The sequence below is a fragment of the Girardinichthys multiradiatus genome, chromosome 22, assembly GCF_021462225.1.
Source record: "Girardinichthys multiradiatus isolate DD_20200921_A chromosome 22, DD_fGirMul_XY1, whole genome shotgun sequence".
In the NCBI taxonomy this organism is placed as follows: domain Eukaryota; kingdom Metazoa; phylum Chordata; class Actinopteri; order Cyprinodontiformes; family Goodeidae; genus Girardinichthys; species Girardinichthys multiradiatus.
This window is the reverse complement of record NC_061814.1, coordinates 44175234-44202116: the sequence shown is the minus strand read 5'-3', so window position 1 is coordinate 44202116 and position 26883 is coordinate 44175234. Positions and strand designations below refer to the sequence as shown.

At 40.9% G+C, this 26883-nt stretch overlaps 1 protein-coding gene across 2 annotated transcripts in view; it reads left to right on the top strand.

Moving 5' to 3' along the window:
- Positions 1–20982, top strand: part of LOC124859353 (echinoderm microtubule-associated protein-like 6) — a 70129-nt gene extending 49147 nt beyond the window's left edge. Inside the window, exons 22-43 of one of the 2 annotated variants that reach the window (XM_047352099.1) lie at positions 285–412; positions 1289–1430; positions 1743–1895; positions 2608–2739; positions 3287–3375; positions 3917–4093; positions 4561–4777; positions 5042–5168; positions 7817–7895; positions 7980–8109; positions 8361–8459; positions 11095–11268; positions 12520–12728; positions 12914–13071; positions 13380–13494; positions 13581–13769; positions 14269–14441; positions 14555–14717; positions 14914–15017; positions 15112–15265; positions 15665–15765; positions 18100–20982. In XM_047352099.1, coding sequence (XP_047208055.1) covers positions 285–412; positions 1289–1430; positions 1743–1895; positions 2608–2739; positions 3287–3375; positions 3917–4093; positions 4561–4777; positions 5042–5168; positions 7817–7895; positions 7980–8109; positions 8361–8459; positions 11095–11268; positions 12520–12728; positions 12914–13071; positions 13380–13494; positions 13581–13769; positions 14269–14441; positions 14555–14717; positions 14914–15017; positions 15112–15265; positions 15665–15765; positions 18100–18124 — 3038 coding nt within the window. In that variant the 3' untranslated portion in view covers positions 18125–20982. Of the gene's footprint in view, positions 1–284; positions 413–1288; positions 1431–1742; positions 1896–2607; positions 2740–3286; positions 3376–3916; positions 4094–4560; positions 4778–5041; positions 5169–7816; positions 7896–7979; positions 8110–8360; positions 8490–11094; positions 11269–12519; positions 12729–12913; positions 13072–13379; positions 13495–13580; positions 13770–14268; positions 14442–14554; positions 14718–14913; positions 15018–15111; positions 15266–15664; positions 15766–18099 lie in introns of those variants that run through there. The other variant, XM_047352100.1, reaches the window with a different exon arrangement.
- Positions 20983–26883: the final 5901 nt, after the last annotated feature.

The window sequence follows — 26883 nt, the reverse complement described above, 5'->3', positions numbered from 1 at the left end:
CTTACAGAAGTCCAACACTGCCCCCATGTGGACATATGGTGACATGTCTCTTAGTGTGAACAAATGAGCTGCATTTCTGAATATAGATCCAGAACAGTTAGATCTTTTAGTAACAGATGCCTTGCATGGCTGCAGACAATGAAAGGATGTTTTCAGGCTGATCGGATGTTGGTTCTGATCCAGTGAAGGACGTTTTTACCTGATCTCTGATTCTCCAACATCAACACAAACATCCAGACATCCAGGTCTGAGTGTCTGAACAGGGTGTGTCTGTGTGTGAACAGGCCTTCTGCTGGAGGACAACCCGTCCATCAGAGCCATCACTCTGGGTCATGGTCACATCTTGGTGGGAACCAAGAACGGAGAAGTTCTGGAGATTGACAAGTCCGGACCCATGACCCTACTGGTGCAGGTGGGAGTACAGGGAGGATGTGTGGGTGTGGTTTCACGTTTTCATTATGTTGACTCTCTGGTGTGCAGGAGTTCTGACTGCGAGCAGAACCAGACAGAACCATGGACCCACTGTGAGCATGCCGCAGTGGGTCCAAACAGGTTTATTGAGAAGGATTCAGCCTGTGAGATCCACCTGCTGAAGGATCTTCAGGACGTTGGTTCCTCTTATAACAGTAAAATGTAATCTGGTAAAAATACAAGAAAACCTTTTCTTAAAGTCGTCCTTATTTTGAATCTCATTACGTCTTTATTAAAATATCTACATATATAAAATTATGTTTAATGGAAGTCACACAAAAAGAAATTCATTTCAAAAAGCAGTGCAGAAATATTAAATAGAGGCACTGGTTACTCTGTGATTCTATTATATCCAAAGTGTCCAAAGAAAGATTTTCGCAATAACTGCTGGAGATGGACCCCAGGCCGCCATGACCCTGCAAGGAGCAGGTTCAGACAACAGATGGACGGATGGTAGAAATCCTTCTGATAAACATCAGCATTAAAAACAATGTGTCTCTGCTGGGAAATAAACTCACTCTGAACATTTCAGCCCTCACAGAACCGGTCCATATTCTTATTCTGGAGCCAAATAGATGTTTAAGGTTCCATCTGTGAATCTTCAGGTGTCCTTCAGTCTTTAACGTTGCAGTAAAACAGGCATTTATGTGAGGAATCCGTAAATCTGCTCCATAATAACAGGAAGTGACTTGACTCTATGATCCCTTCTTTCTGCTCCTCTCTCCACAAATTAAATCAATGTTCATTCTGATGGTAAATTAGGAAGATAATTAGGTTTGTGTTCCTGAAACTGAAATGAATGTTTTCTGGTGTTCAGGGTCACATGGAGGGAGAGGTTTGGGGTCTGGCTGCCCACCCCCTCCTTCCTGTCTGTGTCACCGTCAGCGACGATAAAACCCTTCGACTGTGGGAGACGTCGGCCAATCACCGCATGGTGGCCGTCCGCAAGCTGAAGAGAGGTCAGAACAATGACCACGCCCCCTTATCACCTTTATTTTAGATCATGTGACATTAGACCCGGAAAGGTTCTCCTCCGCTCCACAGATTCTTCCCGTCCTTCGGTTCTAATGTTGCTTCTGCAGCTGCTGCATGAACACAAACCATCATCTGTGGACACAGCTGAGTCAGAACCTCACTGAGCCAAATCCAGATCATTTACATTTAAAAAAACTGTGTTTAGACATTATTCCTATCTGTGACCAGAGCCCATGGTCCAGACTAGGACTAGAACCGGGCCGTGGTCCAACCTGCTCTCTGACTGTCTGTTCCAGGCGGTCGCTGCTGTTCCTTTTCTCCTGATGGAAAAGCGTTGGCGGTGGGACTGAGTGACGGTGGCGTCCTGGTGGTGAACGCAGACACTCTGGAGGATCTGCTGAGTTTCCACCATCGCAGAGACGCCATTTCAGACATCCGCTTCAGCCCAGGTATAAAGTCAGCGCTGCGTCCAGGATTTAAGCTCTAAAAACCACAACAGATTGAACTCACTTTGATATTTTGGTCATTTCGGTGTCATAAGTCGACATATTTCCTGATCAGCTTCCTTTGATTTGATCATTTTCATTAATTTCTGAGCTTTAGGCTGCATCATATTTCATAAGCAGCCGTTTCCACTTTCTGATGTTTCCATTCCTCCTCCCAAAGCTTCAGAAGGTCTGAAGGTCAGGTTGGAGATCCCAGCCAGTCCCTGAGCTCCAGATTCCTTAAACATTTTCATGATGTTCTACTGGGAGAAATCTGCAAATCTTTTCGATGTGAGAAAAAATGTTTTTAATGATCCTCAGGTTGAACCCATCCTGACTAACTGCTGCTAATAAATTCATCTGGTCGTTGGAGGATTCTCCAGAACAATCTAAGTTTGTTTTCTGGAAACCTTATTACATTTTTAATTGAAAATACTTTTACTGAAGATGCTGAACATTTTATTGTTGTTTTTAACCTGAAGTTTTTCACTTTCTGAATAAAGATGGAGAGAATTTCAAAGTGCAGTTAAAACATCTCCAGAAGAGAGAGAAATAGTCAGACTTTAGAGAAAGTTCCAAACATCTCCTCTGGATGTTGACTGCAGAAACATTTTGTGATCCTTTTAAATTATTTTACGTTCCTGTATCAATAAATCCATCGTGGTTCTGCTCTCAGATCCAGGTAAATACCTGGCGGTGGCGTCACATGACAGCTTTGTTGACATCTACAACGTGATGAGCTCCAAGAGAGTCGGGATCTGTAAAGGAGCGACCAGCTACATCACACACATCGACTGGGATGTTCGAGGTAAACCATCCCTCTGCTGGAGGAGGAACGTTGCTCTGATTCAGAACCACTGCAGTTTGGAACGTGTCAGAGTCCAAGTAGAACCTCTCACGTGTTAAAGGGGAAACTCTGAGCCTGAAGGTGTTCATGAGAAGAAACATCTGAGACTTTATGTTGATGCTCCTGTGAGATAAACCCAGCAGATATTAATAAGCAGAACTGATTTGTTTTGGCTCAAGATCATGTTCAGAATTTGGTCTCTCGGATATCAGGCCAGTTTCTGCATCACCGGTTTTAGAACTTCTTCAATATTTCTTTGAAAACGTTTGTGAGAATCTGTGAGAAAGTTAAAATCCTCAGGAAACCATCAGTGAGTGGTGGTCAAAGGTTAAATCTGTCAGCCGGTTTCTGAAAGCAGGAACCTGTGAGTTCTGTCTGAACTGAAACAAGTCTTTTCATTTGCCAGGACCAAGTCCTTCCTTCTTTCCTTCAGACCAATCAGATTCATTTACCTGCTCACTGTAACGCTTGGTGATGTTTCAGGGCAACCTTTGTCAACATGTTGCAGGTAAACTGCTGCAGGTCAACACCGGAGCCAAGGAGCAACTTTTCTTTGAAGCCCCGAGAGGAAGACGACAAACCATCCAGAACTCTGAGGTGTGTGTCTCAGTGTGTGGTCAGAACCAGTTTAACGGGAATGTGGGGTCATTGGGGGTCATTAGCTGCAGCCTGCATGTACCAGAAGGTTCCTCTGCTGCAGCACCTTTAACAGGTAACTTGATGGATGTCTCATCTGCTGCACCTGCAGGTTCTTGTTCCTGAAGTAAAAACTGTGGCCTCTTTTATAACAAGGTTCTATTTGAATTGAATTATTTTCATCAGAGGCAAACTGCAGCCTTTAGTCATGCTTTAAATGCGTCTGCATTAGACGTGGAAAGATATATAGATATATATATATTGTTATTTTAGCTCTCATCACTGCTGTTTGGTCAGTAAACCCGATCTAAGACAGAACTCTGCAGGCTTCTGGATTTTAAAAGCGTTAAACCCAATCAGAGAAAAGCCAACACCTTTAATTCACCTGTTCTTTTATAAACAGCAGTTCAAATAAAATGTGTTTTAGTTTGGCTGAGGGCCATTCCAGGTTAAAATCAGTTTTAAAATCTGCTCTGTGTCATGTTATCCTGTGTGCTGGCAGCTGGACCGGATGGAGTGGTCCAGTTGGACCTGTGTTCTGGGTTCCAGCTGTGAGGGAATCTGGCCGACTCACAGTGACATCACCGACGTCAACGCAGCGTCGCTCACCAGAGACCGGGCGCTGCTCGCCACCGGAGACGACTTTGGCTTCCTCAAACTGTTCAGCTACCCTGTCCGAGTACGACACACACACACACACACACACACACACACACACACACACACACACACACGGTTCTTCATCTGGCTGCAGGTTTGTGGCTGTTTTCCTGGGTTTAGGTTTTGACGAAGCTTTAATTTTGCTTTATTCTATGACTGTTGGGCTTGATGGTGGTAATATTATAAGGCAAGCTTTTGTTTTAATGTGTGTTTAATTAAAATTTTTTACCAAAACAAACTTTAAAACATTATAATGTGAAAATATCAGACAAATAAGATGATAATGAATCCAACCTAAACTCTACACCAGAGTTTCTGTAGAGTGAAGATAAAATGTTTTATTAGTGTGTGAGTCCCTCAGCCATGGTGCTGTAGCATTAAACCAATTAAATGACTAGAAGCATTAGTTCTGGATTTCAACTCCAACAGAACCTTTCAGGTTCTGGATGAATGGATCTGAGTTGTTGTTTCTTTGCTCACCATCAGGGTCAGTACGCCCGATTTAAACGATATGTGGGGCACAGCGCTCAGGTGACCAACGTCTGCTGGGCCCAGGATGACTCCGCCCTGCTGACGGTGGGCGGAGCCGATACCGCTCTGATGATCTGGGCCAGGGAGCGAGGAGGCGGGATCAACAAGGAGCTGGATCCACCACCAGCTGTGGACAGCGAGGAGTCAGAGGATGACATCGAGGAGGATGGAGGTGCTCACATCTTCTCCTGATGTTTCAGTGGAACTGGTCTGACTTGTTTCAGTCAACTTGAAGCAGAGATACAGTCCTTCAGATTCATCCTCAGCTCTGTCTTCTAGGAGCTGAAGAGAAATCTCTTCTGTTACAAACCGCCCTGCACCTACAACACAAATCTGAACAGAAAACTGTTCTCCTCTGAAACATCATCCAACAACTGGAAGATCTAAAATCTGCAGACACTCATTTCTGAATTTATTTTCTTTGGTGTGTTTGAAGGTTATGACAGCGATGTCGCCAGAGAGAAGACAGTGGATTACGTCACTAAAATGTACGCTGTCAGCATCAGGGAGATGAGAGGAACCAAACCTCACCAGCAGCTGAAGGAGCTGCCTGCTGAGGAGAGGTAGGAACACCAATTATTGGACCACAGTTAGAAGCTGCACCAGAAGTCATGACCTTATCTTGATTCAGTGTGTGTGGAAGCTGCTGATGAAGTCCTGCAGACTTTACTGAACAGGAGAAAAGTAGATTCAGCAGATTTAGCTTCTGACAGGGAAACATTTCTTAAAGTTAGAATCTGGATGGACTTCAGAGACCGAAATCATTTTATATTTAGTGTTGCTGAAACTGTTTCTCATGTAAACTGTCAGATAAAAAAATCATGTAAGAATAAAGGACCGGTGAACATTTCCCTTCCTAAAAAACAGGCTCCTCCTAATGACCATCAGTCAGGCTGGAAACCTGGGTGTAGTGATGGACTCAGAGCTGAACCTTCAGAGGCACATAAAGACAGTAACAAGGTTGACCTTCTATCACCTAAAGAACATCTCCAGGATTAAAGGACTAATGTCTCAGCAGGACCTTGAAAAACTAATTCATGCGTTCATCTTTAGTAGAATTGATTACTGCAACGGTGTCTTCACAGGTCTGCCTAAAAAGTGGATCAGACAGCAGCAGTCGATCCAGAACGCTGCTGCCCGCGTCCTCACTAGAACTAAGAAAGTGGAGAACATCGGCCCGGTTCTGAAGTCCTTACACTGGCTCCCTGTAGCTCAGAGAATAGACTTTAAAATACTTCTGTTAGTCTATAAATCACTGAATGGCTTAGCATCAAAATACATTACAGACTTGTTATCAGTGGATCAACCAGCCAGACCTCTCAGGTCTTCTGGCTCAAATCTACTCTGCAGAACCAGAACCAGAACCAAACATGGAGAAGCAGCTTTTAGTTCTTATGCTGCACTAATCTGGAATAAACTGCCAGAAAACTGTAAAAGCGCTGAAACCCTAAGTTGCTTTAAATCAAGATTAAAAACTTATTTGTTTAGAGTGGCCTTTGACTGGACCATCTAAACATTATCAGTTTTCAGTCCAACTTTCCTTTCATTCTCTTTATTTTATTTTATTTCTTTTTTAAATGACCTCTGTTGTTTGATTTTATCATTTGATTTGTTTTTCTGTGTCTGTATCTGTGTTGATTTGCTTTATGATTGTATGTACGGCGCTTTGAGTGTCTCGTTGCTGAAAGGCGATATATAAATAAACTTACCTTAATGGTTAAACAAGGTACTGCAGGACTTCCACCTTCAGATGACTGCAATGTTTAACCATATCTTGGACGTTGAGATGATGTGGATCAGCTTCAGTCCATTTCATCAGACATGTTTCTCTCTGAGACATAAAATTCTGACCCGATGAAGCTTTAAGCTACAGTGTTTGGTGCCTTTTCTGTTTGACTTTATGCACTGAAACCTAAACTAAACTGTAGCCTCTCATCCACATTGTAATAAAACATCTGTTCTGTGTTGGATCAATGGTTGCAGCTGATCTGTGTCGCTGTGTGTTTTCACTGGAAATCTTCTGCATGTGTGGATTTCTGCATCATCTGTGACTTTTATTATATAGAAACTCTCCTGGCTCAGTTTTTACTCCATGAACATGCTAACAGAAAGCTTAGCTCTAATGTTCATCAAAGGTTCTCTAAAGGTTTAAATCCATCCACTGACCATCACCAGTTTGTTGGCGCTGTCATACACAGTCTGTTAGATCCTCATGGAACCATGACGTGCTGAATTCTTTAGAACCGGATCCTTCAAACCTTCTAAAACAGCTTTGTCCCTCTGCTGTCCAGGGGATAAAGGTAGTACCTGTCCGTCCATCTGTCCCTGTCTGTCTTGGGAATGAACATAGTCAACATAAGTGTTCCTAACTAAAGGGTAAAAAGATCCCTGAAAATGATCCAACAATGAATTGAACTAAAATCAGTGAAGATGCAGGATCACAACACTTGGCAAATTTCATTGGGTTTTGGATCCTGGGGTTCAGTGAGGCCCAGTCTGAAATAACAGGACAATCCGTCCACATGAGCCCCCCACCTGGGATTAATGTCCAGGTACTGTGGGGGTCAGGTGGCAGGGAAAGGCTGCAGCCTGAGTGTGCAAATTCCTCCTGTCAGGATCTCTCATAGGGTCATTAAATATGACCTCACTGGCAGGTAAGGTTCTGCGATACCAACTAGACAGAGTTGGACTGACCTTCTCACACAGTTTGATCTCTGAAGAGGGGCTGGACTTGGTTTATGAGTGAATGCAGAATGGATCCGGATAGCGGATAGGGGCTTCATGCGCTGTAATTAAGGTGCTGCTCTGTTATGGTGAAGAAAGAGTTGTGTCAAAAAGTGAAGCTCTCCATTTATCAGACGGTTTAAATTCAACCCTAAGACTGAAATTCTGGATACAAGCGACTAAATTGAGTTTCCTCCTCAAGACAGCTGAGCTGGTTCAGGCATCTAAGTCCCCTGGGCCCCTGCCTGTGGAGTTGTCTGAGGAAGAGACCCTGGAGATCCCAGAACTCCTATGTCTCCAGTGACTGTCTCTACTGCCTCTACTGTCTCACATCTGTCCACATTGTCTCATGTTGGCATAACTAAGGGCAATCTAATCTGTTCCTGTCATGTATCAGTGCTCTTGGACCAGGCTGTTCTTCAGCATGTGTGTTTTTGGCTTATCTTTTTCAATCTTTCAGTGATAAACTTACTGATTGATCCATTAGGCCTCCGGTGAGTCGAGCAGCACCACAGCCAGAGAAACTACAGAAGAACAACGTGTCCAAGAAAAAGAGACTAGTCGAGGTATGTCTCTGTGCTTCAGTTTGTGCCTGTCACTCTGTTTACCCTCATCTTCATCACCTTTCCTATTTGTTTTCCATTTTTTAGGAGCTGGTTTTGGACCATGTGTTTGGTTTCAGAGGCTACGATTGTCGGAATAACCTGCACTACCTCAACGATGGCTCTGACATCGTCTATCACACTGCTGCCACTGCCATTGTCCATAGTCTCAGCAACGGTACCAGTACATTCTGGGTTCTTCTAACAGACTGTTTAACATTGGATTACACAGGATCAGTTATTACCTGGAGCCAGTAGACGTCAGCTCAAATCATTTTAAATCATGAATGCCAGTTTTGCATAAAAACAAACCTGTTGGTAACGTTTTGTTCATCAAACTCTCGGGAAGAGTTAAAGTTTTGTAACCACGTAGCATCTGTACAGGAAACTATTTTACTGCTGTAATATTTTCTTCTTTTTGGACTGCAGGAACTCAGAGTTTCTACCTGGAACACACAGACGACATCCTGTGTCTGACGGTCAACCAGCATCCGAAATATAAAAACATCATTGCAACTGGACAGATCGGTACGCTCGCCTTCTCTACTCATGTTTCCTGTAAGAAATGTAAATATCTTTGTGCGTTACTCTAATAACTCCTCTTTACTAAACTAGTCCTGCTTTTCTTTCCTCTGCTTCCTCTTTATTTTATTTCTACTGACAGAATACAGCAGCAGAGAACAAGTAGAAAACATTAGGTCTATTCTAACTGTGCTGGAAAACAAGATGAAAGCAGCTGAAAATATAAAATATTTTTAAAATTTTGGTCAGATAAATGAAAGAAAGAAGTATTTGTTGTTGTTTTTCAATGATTGGCAGAAGTTACTCATGGTTCAGGTGAAACTGATGCTGCATTTCCTTTTATTACTCTGTTAGAGAAGACTTTAGATTGTTTCTGAAACCACAAGGTTATCTTGTGCGATTAAAAGGTAGAGTTGGGTATCATCTGCATATACTGTATGTTTGGTGAATGATCTGCTGGAGAAGGTGGTTAGTGTTGTAAGGAGAAAGAAACCCAACAATGAACCTTTGAGGACATTATGAAATGTACACAAATCATTTCATTTATTTCAGTATTTCTACAATAGATGGCCTAACATCACCATCTGAATTTATTAACACCGTTTCAAACAAGCAGTGATTTTGAACACTCCACCACTCAGCTTACATCTGTACCAGCAGTGCTGGAAACCAAGAGCTAAACACCTTGATTTCCTGACACGTCCTGGTGATATATAAGAAACCAGAACTGATGGTATTTATGAAATCAGAGGAAAAGCAGTGTAACTCCAACTCTGTGCAGCTCAGTGAGCCACTTAAACGTTGTGACAGATGTGAGGTGCTAGGAGACAGTCAGCTTGTGGTGTTGTGGTGCCAAACTGACTTCTTATCAGTGGCGAGCCGTGCCTTTCTTTGTTGGGCCTTCTCCACCCGAGCAGTACCTAGAAAAACAAATGTCACACCAACACACTTTATTCAGTGGTCACCACAGAGCAGAACAAGTGAAAAGCGTTAATCAATAATCCGTCCATATGATCTCAAATGTGTTTAAGTGATCGTCAGGCAACCTGTGACCTCTGCCCTGTGTTTTATTGTTTGCTGCACCTTTAATCAAACATCTCAGAGTTTAAAAACCTTTCCAGTTCTACACACCCGTCTGGATCTATATCTTCTAGCACCAGAACCTCCTGAGCCAAACTGTAAGATAGTCTGAACTGAGTTAATCTTTTCCAGCTACTGACCTGAAAACAGACAACTCAGAACCAAGCGAATGGTCTCATGAACTGATTGTTGTATTTATTCTTCTTATTTTTTGCTGCTGGGACTTCGGGTCTCCTCTGAGAATCCTGAAGAACCAGCCGGCTCACCGCTGCTTTTTATTGAGTTGCAGTTTTTTTTTTTTTTACTGCTTTTATGTTTAGTTAAACAGATGAAAAATAAAACTAACTGTGGAGTTTTAAACATGGTACTCGGAATATTTTAACTGATCCAGATGAGCCAACCTTCAGCTCTTGATAAAAGAAGTTCTGTCCTCTGGTGCCCGGGCCAGAACCTGTGGTGGAAACACAAAGAACTGCTAAGAAAACTCGATCAACAGTTTATTAATGTTGAGGAAGAATGTTCTGGTGGGAAAATGTAAAATTCTTTTGTCTTCTTGAAACAACTCATGGCCGGTTTTTAGTTTTTTATTGTTTTTTTAATCTTTTTTATTGTTTTTATTTGTTTGGAATTTGTTTTTATTGTTTTTTTAAAATCTTTTTTATTGTTTTTTATTTGTTTTCCTAGTTTTTTTAATTGTTTTAAATCTGTTTTTATTATTTTGTATCTGTTTTTATTGTTTTCATTTGTTTTTATAGTTTTTATTTTGTCATTATTGGTTTTGATCTTTTTTTTTGTTTTCATTGGTTTTTTTATTGTTTTTAATCTGTCTTTATTGTTTTTTTTATATCCTTTTATTGTTTTTTGTCAGTTTGTATTGTTTTCATTTGTTTTTATTGTCTTCATTTTGTTATTATTGGTTCTTATCTTTTTTAGTGTTTTTTTATTGGTTTTTTCAACCGTTTTTATTGTTTTTTATTTGTTTTGAGTTTGTTTTTATTGGTTTTTATCTTTTTATTGTTTTTTATTTGCTTTTATTGTTTTTTATCAGTTTTTATTGTTTTTTGTATTCATTTTCATAGTTTTGTTTATTGTTTTTATTGTTCTTTATCTGTTTTTATTGTTTTTTATTTGCTTTTATTGTTTTTTATCCGTTTTTATTGTTTTCATTTGTTTTTATTGTTTTCATTTTGTTATTATTGGTTTTGATCTTTTTTAGTGTTTTTTTTATTGGTTTTTATAATTTTTTTTATCTGTTTTTAATTGTTTTTTGCTCTTATTTGCCTCCATCGCTAGGAACATTACCTTCTTTTTATTTCCAACCTAATTTTACTCTTTATGTTTTTAGAGGATGAATTTCCCTTAGGTTATAAAGTATGTGGATTATGTGTTCTCCTCCGCTGGTTCTTGTTCTGGTCTGGTTCTCATATTGTTTGTCAGCTGTTCTCATCCTTCAACTGCTCAGTTTGTTCTGAAACTCTGCTGTCGTAGTTTCCCATCATAGTTTGACCTGCTGACCTCATTTAGAGCTGACATCACATCCTGTGTGTTTTTCCCAACGCAGGAACAAATCCTTCCATCCACCTGTGGGACGCCATGAGCAAACAGACTCTGTCCATCCTCCGCTCCCCGCACTCCAAGGGCGTCGGCTACGTGAACTTCAGCGCCACGGGGAAGTTGCTTCTGTCTGTCGGAGTCGAACCTGAACACACCATCACTGTGTGGCGCTGGCAGGAAGGTCCGACTCATTTTACCATTAAGGCTGATGTAGAACATTTTTACAGTTATGTAAGAGATTTTATATTTAATTTCTTAAGAAAGTCTAATTCACCAAACAGAGTAATTAAATGAAGCAAAAGAAAAAAACAGAATCAAATAAGCACATTTTAAAACCAATAAATAGAGAAAATAAGAAGTATATATATATATATAAGCAAATATATAATTAAGTATACACATGTAAAATAAAATTTCATAAAATAATAATTCTGTTATTTATATTACATAATTTGGTTGTTTTCATTTCTGTATTTTTTTTACATTTATTATTAGTTTATTTTTAATATCCCGCTTTCTTAGTAAAATTCGTTATTGTTTTTTGCATTTATTAATTTATAAGAAATATAATGCAAAATAGGAGAAAATTATGAATTTGCTTACATTAGGTTAATAAACATTAAATCAATGCTAGAATAGAAACAAAATGTAACTAAAATTAAAGCATTGATGATGACATTTTCTTATATTTTTACTTTACTATATTCATGTGCACATTTATTAATTTGTTAAAATAATAATGAAAACAAATAAAAGAAGCTGTAGATCTGTTTTCTAACAGGAAACTAAACATATTTACTGAAAGTTAGAATAATTTCTTTGTGCGCATTTAAAGCTGCAGTAGGTAAGTTTTGTAATAACATTTTTGTCCATTTTGTCACTATACTTACAAGATGTATTGTACAATATGACACATGATGACCTGTGAAAAAAATCAAGCTCCCCTGGCTCCTCCCAGTGGTCCTAGTACCATTTGCAGAAATACACCACTCCTGCTCAGAACCAACCAATCAGAGCCCCCCGGTGTAACCTTCAAGGTTGCCGGTGTGCAGCAGCTGTGTCCACTGATTTGAGGACCATGTTTGTAGTCAAAGTATGGGGAGTCAATGCAAATCATATGGTTGATTTTTCCTTCCTACCAGTGAATGTGCCTCAGCTGTTTATTCGCCGCCATCGGTGGCCCTGCTGACTAACCTGCGTGTTTACGGCAGGCTCCACTGTGGATGGAGGAGCTGTAGCACAGCACAGAACAAGGGGGAGGGACCAGTAAGGTCTGCTTGTTCAAACTTTCAGGCTAAGTCCACAGTTTTCTCAGAACTCCCCACCGCAGCTTTAACCATTGTATTTATTCCTATATTTTTTCTATTCGTTACAGCTTTACTGTGTTAAAAGGTCAGAACAGAAGAAATTTAAATCTCAACCTCTCTTTCAGGATCCAGGGTTTGCAGTAAAGCCGGACACCCTGACCGGATCTTTGTGGTAGAGTTCAGGCCAGACTCGGATTCCCAGTTTGTTTCTGTGGGAATCAAACATGTGAAGTTCTGGACTCTGGCTGGTGGTGCTCTGATGTACAAGAAAGGGGTGGTGGGGACGGTGGAGGACAGCAGGATGCAGACCATGCTCTCTGTGGCCTTTGGTGCAGTAAGTTCTCTGCTGTTTCATAACTGTACATCTTCTTAAACTAGATCGTTTGGGCCAGGTCTTTCCTGGGGTCTCTCTGGAGGTCGATTGGATGCAGATCATCTCATTATTAACAGATCTACCTGAGCAACATGCAGACAGTTCGGAACAGGACCTTTCAGTCTGATTTCAGTGTGAATTTACAGAATAACTTGACGTTTACTGGCGCCATCAACGGGGACGTGTACGTGTGGCGAGATCACTTCCTACTGAGGGTGGTGGCGAAGGCTCACACAGGACCGGTGTTCACCATGTACACCACGCTGAGAGACGGACTCATCGTCACCGGCGGGAAGGAACGGCCGTGAGTGAAGCTGAATAAACTGTTGCTTTAACCTTTATTTCAGAGAAAACCCAGGATCCCAACAGAGTCACTGATATGTTTTTAAGTTTTACCTGAAATGGTTCTTCTGAGGAACCAAAGAGCTCCTTCTCTGTGATTTAAAGAAACATTTAGTCCTTCAGCATCGGATCTTTTCACTTTCTGATGCTGAATAATTCTGTTGACTTCCTGTTTGAAAACTGTTTCCCTTTCTATGAAAAAAAAAGAGTTAAAAAAGTTAAACTGATGTTTCATCTGTTGTCGGGATCTGAAGTGATTTTGTCCATCAGGACCAAAGAGGGTGGAGCAGTGAAGCTCTGGGATCAGGAGATGAAGCGCTGTCGAGCCTTCCAGCTGGAGACGGGTCAGCAGGTGGAGTGTGTCCGATCCGTCTGCAGAGGAAAGGTCAGAGTTCACGTTTCTCATCTCCATCCTTCTTCTCCTCCTGCTCCTTCTTCTTCCTCACACCAGCTACTCCTCCTCACCCTTAGGGAAAGATCCTGGTGGGCACGAAGGACGGGGAGATCATCGAGGTCGGGGAGAAGAACGCAGCGTCCAACCTGCTGCTGGACAGCCACGGTCAGGGAGGGATCTGGGGTTTGGCGGCTCATCCAGTCAAAGAGCTCTGCATCACGGCCAGCGACGACGCCACCATCAGGCTGTGGGACCTCAGCGACAAGGTGACCCGCTGTGATGATGCATTACACCCCTCAGTTTGTTGGACCTTCCGATCTCTCGGGTTTTTCATCAAAACATCTGGAGTTTATTTAACTTGAAAAGCAGGATCTGGTGCTAAAGTCAAAGTAAAGCCGTCATCCTTCAGTGGAGCGGCAGATTTTTTAACACATTTTTAACTTAATAATGTGAAAATTATGTTTCCCAGGAAAAGCTCCTGCTGTCATGTCCATCATTCTTTGCATATCCACTTATATTCATGCAGTGAGTGTATCTACAATGTTGTCATAGTTCAAAATACATTCTAATATTGCTTTTCTGTGTATTGACAGACGTTCTTTAATAGCAGCAGATTTTACGTCTCTCAGAAACAATTTCTTTAAAAATAAAACAAAGAGCATTTTGTTGCTCCATAATAAACGGATTGTTTGTATGAAAGATGATCTTCATCCCTCGCCGGCTCTGATCCAGATGACGTGTGAGCGTTTGTCTCTTTGTGATCAGAAACTTCTGAACAAAGTGTCTGTCGGCCACGCCGCTCGCTGCGTGAGCTACAGCTCAGACGGAGAGATGCTGGGGGTCGGGATGAAGAACGGAGAGTTTCTCCTCCTCCTCTCCAACTCCCTGAAGATGTGGACGAAAAAACGAGACCGCAGCGCCAGCCTCCAGGACATCCGGTAGGTGATCCAAGCAGATCCATTCAGGGTTCTGTTGAAGGTCCTAAAAGGCACAAAGAAACCAAAGAGTGTTTGTCTCCATGGTTTCCTGCTTCTGTTGGTTTTGGTTGCAGCTTCAGCCCTGACCACCGGTTGCTAGCAGTCGGGTCGGTGGAGAACACGGTGGACGTGTACGATATGAGTGGCGGACCGAGTCTGAACCGGCTGGTTTACTGCAGCGATATTCCTGCTATCATCCTGCAGCTGGACTTCTCTGCAGACAGCGGCTACATTCAGGTATGAACACGATTCTGATTCATGTTTTAGATGTTTGCAAAGATGCAAACATTCTTCAGAGGGTTGAGCCGTAAGAAACTAAGAGCCCTGTCAGAACCTCTTCACTGGACCGGTTCAGGAAGATAAATCCTCCAGCAGTTTGTTAAACATCCACAGACTCAGACATGTCCTCACCTGCTGTGTGTGATGCCTTCAGGTGTCAACAGGAGCCTACAAGCGGCTGGTGTTTGAGGTTCCTTCAGGGAAGCTCCTGAGTGACCAGACCTCCATCGACAGAATCACCTGGGCCACGTGGACCAGGTAACTTACTGACCCAACTGGACATGAACTGAACCATCATGACCCACTGATTCCCTCCTGTTTCTCTAAGACTCTCCATCTATCTCTTCTGCAGCATCCTGGGAGATGAAGTTCTAGGAATTTGGCCTCGGAATGCCGACAAAGCTGACGTGATCTGTGCGTGTGTGTCTCACGCCGGCCTGAACATGGTCAGCGGGGACGACTTCGGATTGGTCAAACTGTTTGACTTCCCCTGCTCGGAGAAGTTTGTGAGTTTCTGCTCTGAGTGGAATCAGAAACATCATCACAGCATCGATGTTTGCAATGTTAGAGTCTCAAAGGTCTGGGTGGATATTTGCTAGGATATCATATTTCAAGTGTCATTCATTCACACTCTGATGCCAATAACATGTTTGACCAAGTAAATGGTCTCTAACTGTAAAACATCGTTGACTAAATACATCAAGAACTTTAAGATGTTAAAACTGGAAACACTTTATGGTCATAAACGCCTGATTAGACTAGAAACTCCATGTCTATGAGACCTCTAGACACCACCTGCATGGTAAAGAAAGAAAAGACAGTTAACTTGGGTCAAAGTTCACATCCGAGGTCCGGTGGTTACACTACACCACACTGAACCCGGTTCTTGTTGGTTCTGACTTCAGGCCAAACACAAGCGCTACCTCGGCCACTCGCCTCACGTGACCAACATCCGCTTCTCCCACGACGACAAATACGTGATCAGCACCGGAGGAGACGACTGCAGGTAAGCTTATCAGAACCAACTGATACCACTGCTGCTTGTCTGTAGAACCCAGAAATTATTCAATTCAATTCAGTTTATTTATATAGCACCAATTCACAACACATGTCGTCTCAAGGTTCTTCACAACAGTCAGATTCAGTTATTTATTCAAATTGGATAAAAAGTTTTTCTATCTAAGGAAACCCAGCAGATTGCATCCAGTCAGTGACTTGCAGCATTCACTCCTCCTGGATGAGCATGTAGAGACAGTGGACAGTCACTGGTGTTGACTTTGCAGCAATCCCTCATACTGAGCATGCATGTAGCGACAGTGGAGAGGAAAAACTCCCTTTTAACAGGAAGAAACCTCCAGCAGAACCAGAACCAGGCTCAGTGTGAGCGGCCATCTGCCACGACCGACTGGGGGTTTGAGAGAACAGAGCAGAGACACAAAGAGAACAAAGAAGCACTGATCCAGGAGTACTTTCTATGGGAAGGAAAAGTAAATGTTAATGGATGTAGCTCCTTTAGTCGTTTCATCTAGAAAGAAAGAACAGATAAACTCTGAGCCAGTTTTCAAGGTTAGAGTCTGAAAGAGAGAACATAGAGTTTGTTACAGTAGAAGCTCAGTCAATCGCTATGTAAACTGTTGCTGGTGTGCGTCATTTAAACAGAAAATTGTAGTTTCATTGTGTTTGTCTCTGTTCATGGCGCATTTAAAGACTAATAGAAAGTCTGAAAGTCCATCATCAGGTCGGGAAATAAAATAAAGAACCAACATAATAAGTCAGAATCCTAACTCTGATCCTGTCTCTTTGCAGGACATCATTACTTTTCTTGGTCGTATGAAACCAACTACAAGCCCTCTTGATGTCCTCCCTGCTATTTTATTTATTAATGAGTTTGATTCTATTGGTCCCTTTATTGTAAAGATTCTTAATATCTCGCTTCAAATGGGCATAGTTCCGGATCTTTTCAAATAAGCAGTTGTTAATCCGGTTTTAAAGAAATCTCATCTTGATTCCTCACTCCCAACAGTTATAGGCCAATATCTAACATCCCTTTAGTGTCCAAGCTTCTAGAAAAAGTTGTACTTGTTTTCTTAAGAGAGATGATATATTGGACAATTTTCAGTCTGGTTTTCGTGACATGCATTCAACGGAAACCGCTTTACTGATGGCAGCTGACTCGGGAGAATACACGGTTTTGGTTCTCTTGGACCTTACCTCTGCTTTTGTCTTGGTTGATCATGTTTTCCTGATCAATAGACTTAAAGATTTTGGATTTTCTGCTGTTGTTTTACAATGGATTATATCTTACCTTTCTAGGCCTTGTATAAATGAAGTGTTGTCTGACGCATTAGATCTGCTGTGTGGTGTACCCTAGGGATCTGTTCTTAGCCCGATCCTGTTTTTATTGTATATTACTCCACTAGGCTGGATCTTCCGCTGTTTAAACATGTTTCTTATCATTTTTATGCTGATGACAAACAGTTATACTGTTCTTTTAAATCTTCTGAGTTTTTTAACTATCAGGTTTAAGTTATTGCTTTGCAGAGATTAAAAAAAAATGGTTAAATGTAAATTGCTTACAGCTGAATACTAACAAAACTGAAACACTGATTTTGGCACCTGATGAAAAAATTCCTGAAATCAGAAAGCACATCGGTTTTTCTGGGATCTTCTGTTCAGTCGAATCTCAGAAATTTGGGTCTGATTTTTGACAGTTGTATGTTTCTATCATTTAAAAAATATTTCTAAGCTCAAGTCTATGGTGTCTAGATGTGAATTAGAAATTATTTTACAAGCATTTATTTCATCTCAGGTGTAATGGATGTTTTACCTGTTTTAACAAATCTGCTGATCATCGCATTGAGACGGTGCAGAATGCTGCAGCAAGACTCTTAGCTTCTCTTCACTGGCTACCAGTTAATTTTAGGTTTCATTTTAAACTTCTTGTTTCAACTTTTAAGGCTCTGCATGGTCAAGGCCCTCAATATATCTTAGACATGCTGAAGCCCCGGTCTTCTGCCAGAGCTCTGAGGTCCGCTGATCCGGTTCTAATGTTAGTCCCTTGAACAAGGTTTAAGACTCGTGGGGATCGGGCGTTCCAGGCCGTTGTAACCCGATTATAGAATTCACTTCCGTTGTTTTTACGCCATGTTGACTTCGTTGATCAATTCAAAATGCAGCTAAAAACATATTTGTACAGACAGACTTTTAATTAATGTGATGTCTTTATTTTTTTTGTTTTTCTTATCTGTTTTGTGAAGCACTTTTTATCAGTGAAACGTGCTATAGAAATAACATTTTACTTACTTACTTACTAAACTTTTTCATCTCTGTTTTATTTCAGTGTGTTTGTGTGGAAATGTCTGTAAACATCAGGATCCAAAGCGCCTTAACAGAACCACAAGTAGAACCAGAGCCAACGGTTCTCTCTCCACAAACGGCCCGAGAGATGCTGCTCTGCTGATGTTTACAGATGTTCAGTTATCTTCACCGGTGGTCAGACTGGACACTGCAGCGCCTCCTACAGGTGGAGAAAAATATAAACTTGAGGTGAAATGATTGGTTCAGAACATCTGATATGAGGTTAAAGCAGCAGGTTCTTTCTAACTGGACTCTGTAGATCTGTTCCCCCAGTTTATTCATCACACACTCACACCTTAAAATGACCCCTGCAGGCCTCTGTAGAGAACCAGATTCATGCTGCGCTCCGTTGAACTCCGATCTGGGAATATTATCACACCTAACCTAACTGGGATCCAGTTCCTAATAAGAAAACCAGTTTGACTTCTGATCCTTATGCTGGGTCACCAGGCTAACTACTGTTAGCAATACAAGCTAATAAACAAAGTGTTTCCATGGAAATGATGCTTCCATCCCTGAAGAAACGTGTTCACTAACATGTTGTGTTTTACAACGTGGCCGACTGATTTAATGAGGTAGAAAACATCCGACGTTTCAATAATCAACTTATTTCTGCTGCTTCCAACATGTTTAATGCAGCAGCAGCCATGTTGGATTGGAGGTTTGTGTTAGATCTACTTCTGGTACAAAAGGAACATCCCAAAACTGTTCAAACAAACCACAAGGAGGCGCAAAGATTTAAATTAAACTCACTGATATCATCCAGAGAAGAAGAAGAGATCCTGAAGTTAAAACTGGTCTTCTGCTTCTAAAGCATCCAGCTGATCTCCAGCTGTCATATAAATCATCTGGAAAGAATCATAATAAATCAAGAGACTCTGGTGGCCTGTTGCTCCAGTTTCAGACATTCTGACTAAGAGCTGCTGTTTTCCATGAAACCACAGAGAAATTTTCATTTAAAGAGTCCTGACATCTTTGCAGGTCAGATTGAAGCAGAAAACTGTCACAAAATGTCAAAAACTGTTTACAGATCGATTTTAAAAACATCTGAAGATGTAAAATTATAAATGGATTAAATTCTTCATGCAGGACTAAACAGGAACGTCCAGATGTTTTGTTTTAAACCTAAACGACCAAACCACCAAAGGAGGCTTTCACAGAAACTCAGAACCAGTTTTATTTACCAAAAACCTGCAGAATCCAAATCACTAAATCAACACTAATCTATGGACCAACAATCAACGAATCCTGGTTCTGATGAAGCTTCATGTTCAGAGTTTATCTTCAGGGTTTGGTCTGGTTTCAGGTCCATTTTCTGTTGATTTCGATGCCATCAACACCTTTAGGAGGTTCTGAGGTTCCAGTGAAGGTCAGATTTCATCCACAAACTTCTATGTTTTCCTGAGGAACAAATTGATCATCAGTCTTCTAGTTGAGGAGCCTTCGCTGCATCTGGACATCATCTCCCTGAAGTGCCTTTCTGGATCTTTCTACCTGTGTTGGTCTCATTTCTTTTGGACCGGGACGGATTTCATATGTTGTCTTTCTTTATCTTTGAACTCCATCCTTGGACTTGTGTTTGTGGACTGCCTGGTGCTACTCTCTGAATGTTCCTCCTGATTGGACAGAAACAAGCCTTTTACTTTGCTGCAGCTTTTTGTTAGAACCACATCCAAAGCATCGTGTTCAGACCCAGAGAGAAGAATATGAACTGGAATATTTTCATGTTATTTCTGCCTGATGTGAACGTGTGGATGAGTTCTCTGTGCTGAATATTAACTGTTGCTGTGAAACGTGTCAAAGTCTCTGTTTGTGTAGAAATGAGCAGAAGAAAAAGCTTTTATTTGTGAAATGTTCCTTTATTTTCCTCCATGCAAACACACTGACACACACGCTGCTGCAGACTGACGCCTGGTGAAGTGATCCTGAGCTTCAGACAAAACATGCATCAATTTCTTCTGGACCAGAACCACAAAGGAGGGAGGTCCCTGTTAGTGTTGATCCGTCTAATAAATAAGAATCAATGTTAGACTCACTGCTGTTGCTGCAGAACTTGATGGAAACTTTGAATGAAGTCAAGATGGATTTTCTCCTGTAATCTCTGGCTGATCAAACACCTGCTGACTCATTAATTTTACTGAACATCAAAACCTTCCTGCAGGAGGTTCTACTGGGTCTGGGTTTTTATAAAACCTTTGAAACTCATCAGGAACTCTCAGCAACAGAGTCCGGAGGAACCCACGACCCATAAGAAGACCGGTTCCTGCATTTCAGGTTCTTGCAGGTTCTAAAATAAAGCTGGAACATAATTTGTAATGAAAGAGAGTTTGGATCTTTGAATGGTTCTGATCCTGGTTTGGTCCTCAGGAAGTATGCATGAAAGTCTGAATCTATGAGGAGCAAAGATGTTCAGAGGATCTTCACTTTCAGTCAGAAAATTATTGAAGTGATTAAAAACAAAGTTCCTCCAAGAAAGACTGGAAGGAATCATCAGATTTCAGGGACCAAACTTCACCTGAAGAGCAGTGATCACTGGTCTGTCAGACAGCGCTGCATCAAGAACCATCAGTCACCACTACAGTCATGGTCAAAAGTAAGTACACCCTCTTTAATTCATGCTCTGCTGCTGCTCCTCTGATGTAACATGTGAACTGTGTAGCTGTAATGTTAAGTGCAGAAATAAACATTCCAGAGCCGACGTTCATGAAGCAGAAGCTGCACTGAGATCAGTTTCAGTAAAAATGTTTGTTGCACTAAAATCTGAAAATATGAACCGCATGAGTTTGTTATAAAAGCCAAACATTCATGGTCCTGCTTTGCTGTGTGTGATGTGTTCCTGACAATAAATGAGGTTCATGGAAGGAAAGAACGTCTGAGTCGTTGGTTTGATTTTCTTCTCCAACGGTTCTGGTTGCTGCTGAAGCTCAGAAATCTGATCTACACTCTGAGCGTTTTACACAGACAGATTTTACATGAATACACACAGACCTGTTAGATGCTTTCTCTTTGTCTTACGAAATCAAATGGAGTCATGCTGTGTCCGTTACATTGAGCCAACCTCAGCACTGAATGGGAGGAGTGAAGGTTTCAAAGCATTTCCTCTAAAGAAGCTCAGCTCTTCACAGCTTTGAGAGACATTTTATCAATAAATCACAGTCAGTGGAATCTGCAGACCTGATCAGATCCAAACATCACATTTTTCAGGAGTCGGTGATTTCATCTGTTGTTCCAGCTGCTGAGGTAAGAATCCAGATGGTAACATCTGGAGATTTAATGTCCAGGTTCTCTCCTCCCAAACATCCACCCTCCACCTGTGGAGAACATCTGGAGAACATCTGCATGTGGAAACAATGAGTTGGAGCAACCTGCCACCTCTCTGCTGTTTTATCTGACTCTGACTTTAAATTCAGTTTGATGATTTGAGATGAAATCAGGGATTCAAGCTGGATCTTCAGAACATCCTCAGCTGATCCTGGTTTTAAACAGAGACTGTGGACTCTGCACACCAACACTAAAATACTGATCAATAATTATATAGGAGGAATAGTAATAATCTCCATTAGAACAATGTGTCGTCTTAGCAGCAGCAGTTTGCTGATATTAGGGACGACAGTTTAGTTTTCTGATTATTTTGTGTTAGTTTGTATTTTTAGTGGATTCTTGTTTTTTGGTTTTTATGTTTCTGTTTTGATGCCATAATTCCTCAAAACCAGAAACTAATTGTTGTTTAGTGTTAAAGGGATAAAATGGTTAAAGGGCAGATTTCGGTTTGATCAGCAGCTCCTTGCAGCTACTGACCTTCTGACCTGCGGTGGAAGCAGAAACGATGGACTTAGTTTTTCACAGCTTCAGCGTTCTGGTTCCGGTTCTGTTCAATAAATAATGACACAATGTAATCTGTGCTGCTGCTGTATTGACCTCATTTTAAGACCTGCTGAGGATCAGATGATCTTTTATTGACGTCCTGATAAATGAAACCTTAGAACCGACTGTGGTTCTGATCACTTTTTACCATCACTGACATATTTGGATCATTTAAACCATGCACATCGTGCAGTTTATGGTTTCACCATCAGAGGGAGACAAATCTCGACCAATGAAGAGTCCAGTTGGCTCCCAGTTGAAGCAGATACTGGTTCCATCTGAGCTGAACAGAACATAGATCAGCAGAACAACTTTGAACCCATTTAAACAGCAGCAGAGTGTGTGTGTTCACACTGGGAGTCATGAGAAGAGTTAATGTCTTCAGACGTCAGCAGGTGAACTTTCCTATAACCAGGGGCGGTGCTAGACATTTGGATGCCCTAAGCGCAAATGCTTTGTGCTGCCCCCCTCAGGAAATGAACAATAATACAGTAGTTGTCACTGCGCTTCTCTTAATTTCCAAAATAACTTCTCAATAATAAGGTTTGTCAATCTATTATAATATTTAATTGCGATTAATCACATGAATGTCTATAGTTAACTCACGATTAATCACAAAGAAATTACAGATTTTTTTTAAATAGTATAAAATTACCTTTATAGAATATTGTTTTGTTTCTAATACCTGTTTAGGCGTTGGGGTGGACAAATATACTTTTATGCAAATATATATTTATTATAATTGTAACAATACCAAACATGACAATTATCAAGAATATTCTACAAACGTAAAAAGGCAGAACTTACAATAAAAAAAGAGTCAGAAGTACTCTAATGCATATACTTCCTCACAAGATAACTGTTTCACCTATCATGGAGGAAAATTAACAAAGACAGCAGATTTTAAGTGGAAATAAAACGAGGAAATAAAGTACAATGTATGAAACGCCAGAATGGGGAGTATAATGCAGAACCATGACTCATCCTATAGAGTCCTGTTATGATAAAACTATTTGTTCTGTTTTCAAATGTTTGTTTGATGCAAACACATAAAACCATGAAAAAAGTCCGACGTTACAGAGGAAACTGACCCATATGAAGATTCATTAGGAAGAGGTTATCAAAACCAAGAACCCTCAGTGTCTGCAGAACCTTTACATATTATTTTAGATTTACTGACTTTAACACTGTTGTTCAGAATAAATCATTTTTGAATTAGGACAGTTTAGTGTTGCTTGAAATGATGCTTTGCTACATTTAGTTTTTTGTCTCCAACAGTAAAAATCTTCAACGGTTCTTCGTTTCTCTCCATCAGCCGCTACTGAGGAGCAGCAACAGCTACTCTACGGGCGCCCAGTAGGAGAGGTGGACAGTAGCAGGACAGAGTGGAGCTGTCTCCCTGACTGTTTAAGAACATGGAGAAACAGCTGAAACAAAAAACGAAGTAAGGTTCAAATTACAGCGCAGACAAGGTCCAGAAGTATGACTTTGATAAAGTCACCTGTAGTGGACCACTGGGAGGTGGGGGAGGAGGACACCACGGGAGAAAGGTCCATCTTTTTCTTTTTGTTTTACACATTTTATTTTTAAATATGTAATTTTGTTTATTATAACTATGATGAGATTTTTTGGTACCCTAAACGAAGGGGTGATGTACATGAGCGGAGCAGCTGGCGCTGCCTGTAACTCACACTCAGTATGACCAGTCTGACCAGTTACAAGTTTCAGCAACAAGCAACCAGCAGCTCTTTTCTCTGAGCTGAGTTCTCCTCATGACACCATTTTGAAACATTTTCATCAGAACTTCGGTCCGTTCTCATGAAGACTTCATGACCTGCCTCTGATATCACTGCAGACCTTCTACTTTCTGGGTTCTGCTTCTCTGAAAGAATAAACTACAAACCAGGTGACCTATGATGTCATCAGCTACGCAGCAGTCCTCTCACTTACTTTCAGTTTGAGTTAACCTGTTCAGGTGAGGCACAGAGTCCAGTTCTACTGTGGTTCTGTTTGGAATCAGTCTGTTGTTCAGATCTTCTTCAACACTTTGGACCATTTCAACTTAATTCAGTTTCAGTTTTATTTATATAGCGCCAATTCACAACACATGTTGTCTCAAGGTTCTTCACAACAGTCAGGTTCATACATTCCAATTAATCGTAACCATTGAACAGTTCAGTCAGATTCAGTTATTTATTCAAATTGGATAAAAAGTTTTTCTATCTAAGGAAACCCAGCAGATTGCATCCAATCAGTGACTTGCAGCATTCACTCCTCCTGGATGAGCATGTAGAGACAGTGGACAGTCACTGGCGTTGACTTTGCAGCAATCCCTCATACTGAGCATGCATGTAGCGACAGTGGAGAGGAAAAACTCCCTTTTAACAGGAAGAAACCTCCAGCAGAACCAGAACCAGGCTCAGTGTGAGCGGCCATCTGCCACGACCGACTGGAGGTTTGAGAGAACAGAGCAGAGACACAAAGAAGCACTGATCCAGGAGTACTTTCTATGGGAAGGAAAAGTAAATGTTAATGGATGTAGCTCCTTTAGTTGTTTCATCTAGAAAGAAAGAACAGATAAACTCTGAGCCAGTTTTCAAGGTTAGAGTCTGAAAGAGAGCACATAGAGTTAGTCACAGTAGAAGCTCAGTCAGTAGCCATGTCTAGGAGAGAGAAAGGGTTAAACCCCGAAAGACAGGGCCATGTGGATCATCGGTAGAAGGTGAGCATTAAGTTGTTGCCAGCAGAAGCTCGGATGATTCCCCTCTCCAGAAAGGTGTCACAGGTAGACACAGAGTCAGGCCAGGTGTAGCTTCTAGGAAGAGAAAAAAGAGAACATAAAGTTAAAAGCTGACATAACAGCAAATAATGAAAAATTGGAGAGTAGTAGGAGAATGTAGCGAAGAGGGTGAAAGTGGTCGTTATGTCCTCCAGCAGCCTAAGCCTATAGCAGCATAACTACACAGATAGTTCAGGATAAACTAAGACACTCTAACTATAAGCTTTATCAAAAAGGAAAGTTTTAAGCCTAGCCTTAAAAGTAGACAGGGTGTCTGCCTCACGGACTAAAACTGGGAGCTGGTTCCACAGGAGAGGAGCCTGATAACTAAAGGATCTGCCTCCCATTCTACTTCTAGAGACTCTAGGAACCACCAGTAAACCTGCAGTCTGAGAACAAAGTGCTCTGTTAGGAACATATGGACCAATCAGATATCTGATGTATTATGGAGCTAGATCATTAAGGGCTTTATATGTGAGGAGGAGAATTTTAAATTCTATTCTGGATTTAACAGGGAGCCAATGAAGGGAAGCTAAAATAGGGGAAATATGATCTCTCTTTTTAATTTTCATCAGAACTCTTGCTGCAGCATTTTGAATCAGCTGAAGGCTTTTAACTGCATTTTGTGGACATCCTGATAGTAAAGAATTACAATAGTCCAGCCTTGAAGTAACAAATGCATGGACTAGTTTTTCAGCATCACTCCTGGACAGGATATTTCTAATTTTGGCAATGTTCTGGAGGTGAAAGAAGGAAATCCTAGAAACCTGTTTAATATGGGATTTAAATGACATGTCCTAGTCAAAGTTAACACCTAGGTTGTTTACTTTATTATCAGAGGTCAATTTAATGCCATCCAGGTTAAGTGATTGACTAAGCAATTTCTTTTTTAAAGACTCCGGTCCAAAGACGACAACTTCTGTCTTGTCTGAATTTAGAAGCAAAAAATTTAAAGTCATCCAAGTTTTTATATCTTCAAGACATGCTTGTAGTCTATCTAACTGGTTGGGCTCATCAGGATTTATGGATAAGTAAAGCTGAGTATCATCAGCGTAACAGTGAAAATTTATCCTATGCTGCCTGATAATTTGACCTATTGGAAGCATATTTATAGTAAAGAGAATTGGCCCAAGTACTGAACCCTGTGGTACTCCACAATTAACCCTGGAGTTTAAAGATGATTTATCATTTACATGAACAAACTGGAATCTGTCAGACAAATAAAATTTAAACCAATCTAGTGCTGTTCCCCTGATCCCTACAGCAAGTTCCAGCCAATCTAAGACAATACTGTACAATAGTAGGTTTGTTAATGTTTTGAGCAAAGCCAATTGAGTCTAAGATAGCATTAAACGCTATATTTAGGCTATCACTTTCAGTGTCAGCATGAATGTTAAAATCCCCCACTATAATAACTTTATCTGTATTTACCACTAAATCACATAAGAAGTCTGAAAATTAATCTAAAAATTGAGAGTAAGGGCCTGGTGGACGTTACAAGACGACAAACAGAAGTGGTTTTAATGCTTTGCAATTTGGATGAGGAAAACTAAGGATTAAATATTCAAAAGAGTTGTAGCTATTGATTGGTCTGGGACTAATCAATAAATCGGACTGAAAGATGGTTGCTATTCCTCCTATTTCGAGGTATATGAAAATGTAAGTAATTAGAAGGAGTAATGGCTTGGTAACAATACAGAAGCCGCAGAGAGGAGTGTTAAACTACTAAACTGCTTCCTGGTCTGATCCCTGGGTTGCCAGAGTTTTGAGGAACTAATAAATTCGGCCAGATTTCTATAAAGAAGATGTTAAGAATAACTTAACTGTTAAGAATAACTTTATTTAAAGTGTGGTTTTAAACAAAGATCGACCACAATGTACCAGCAATGCTCATATGCATATTAATCCTATTATTAATGGTATTTCAAGGTACATGTTTGACTTTAAAGAAGTGGTGAACAAGCCATAAGTTTTCCTTTGTTAGCTACAATGGCTAATGGCTGATGCTAGCGCCAGAGACGTCAAATGTTTACATCCGACTTGTCACCATCTTATGAGTCCATAGACATTCCTCATCACCATATTAGTCCGTTACTCCAGGAGATGGCTAGTTAAGACATAAAA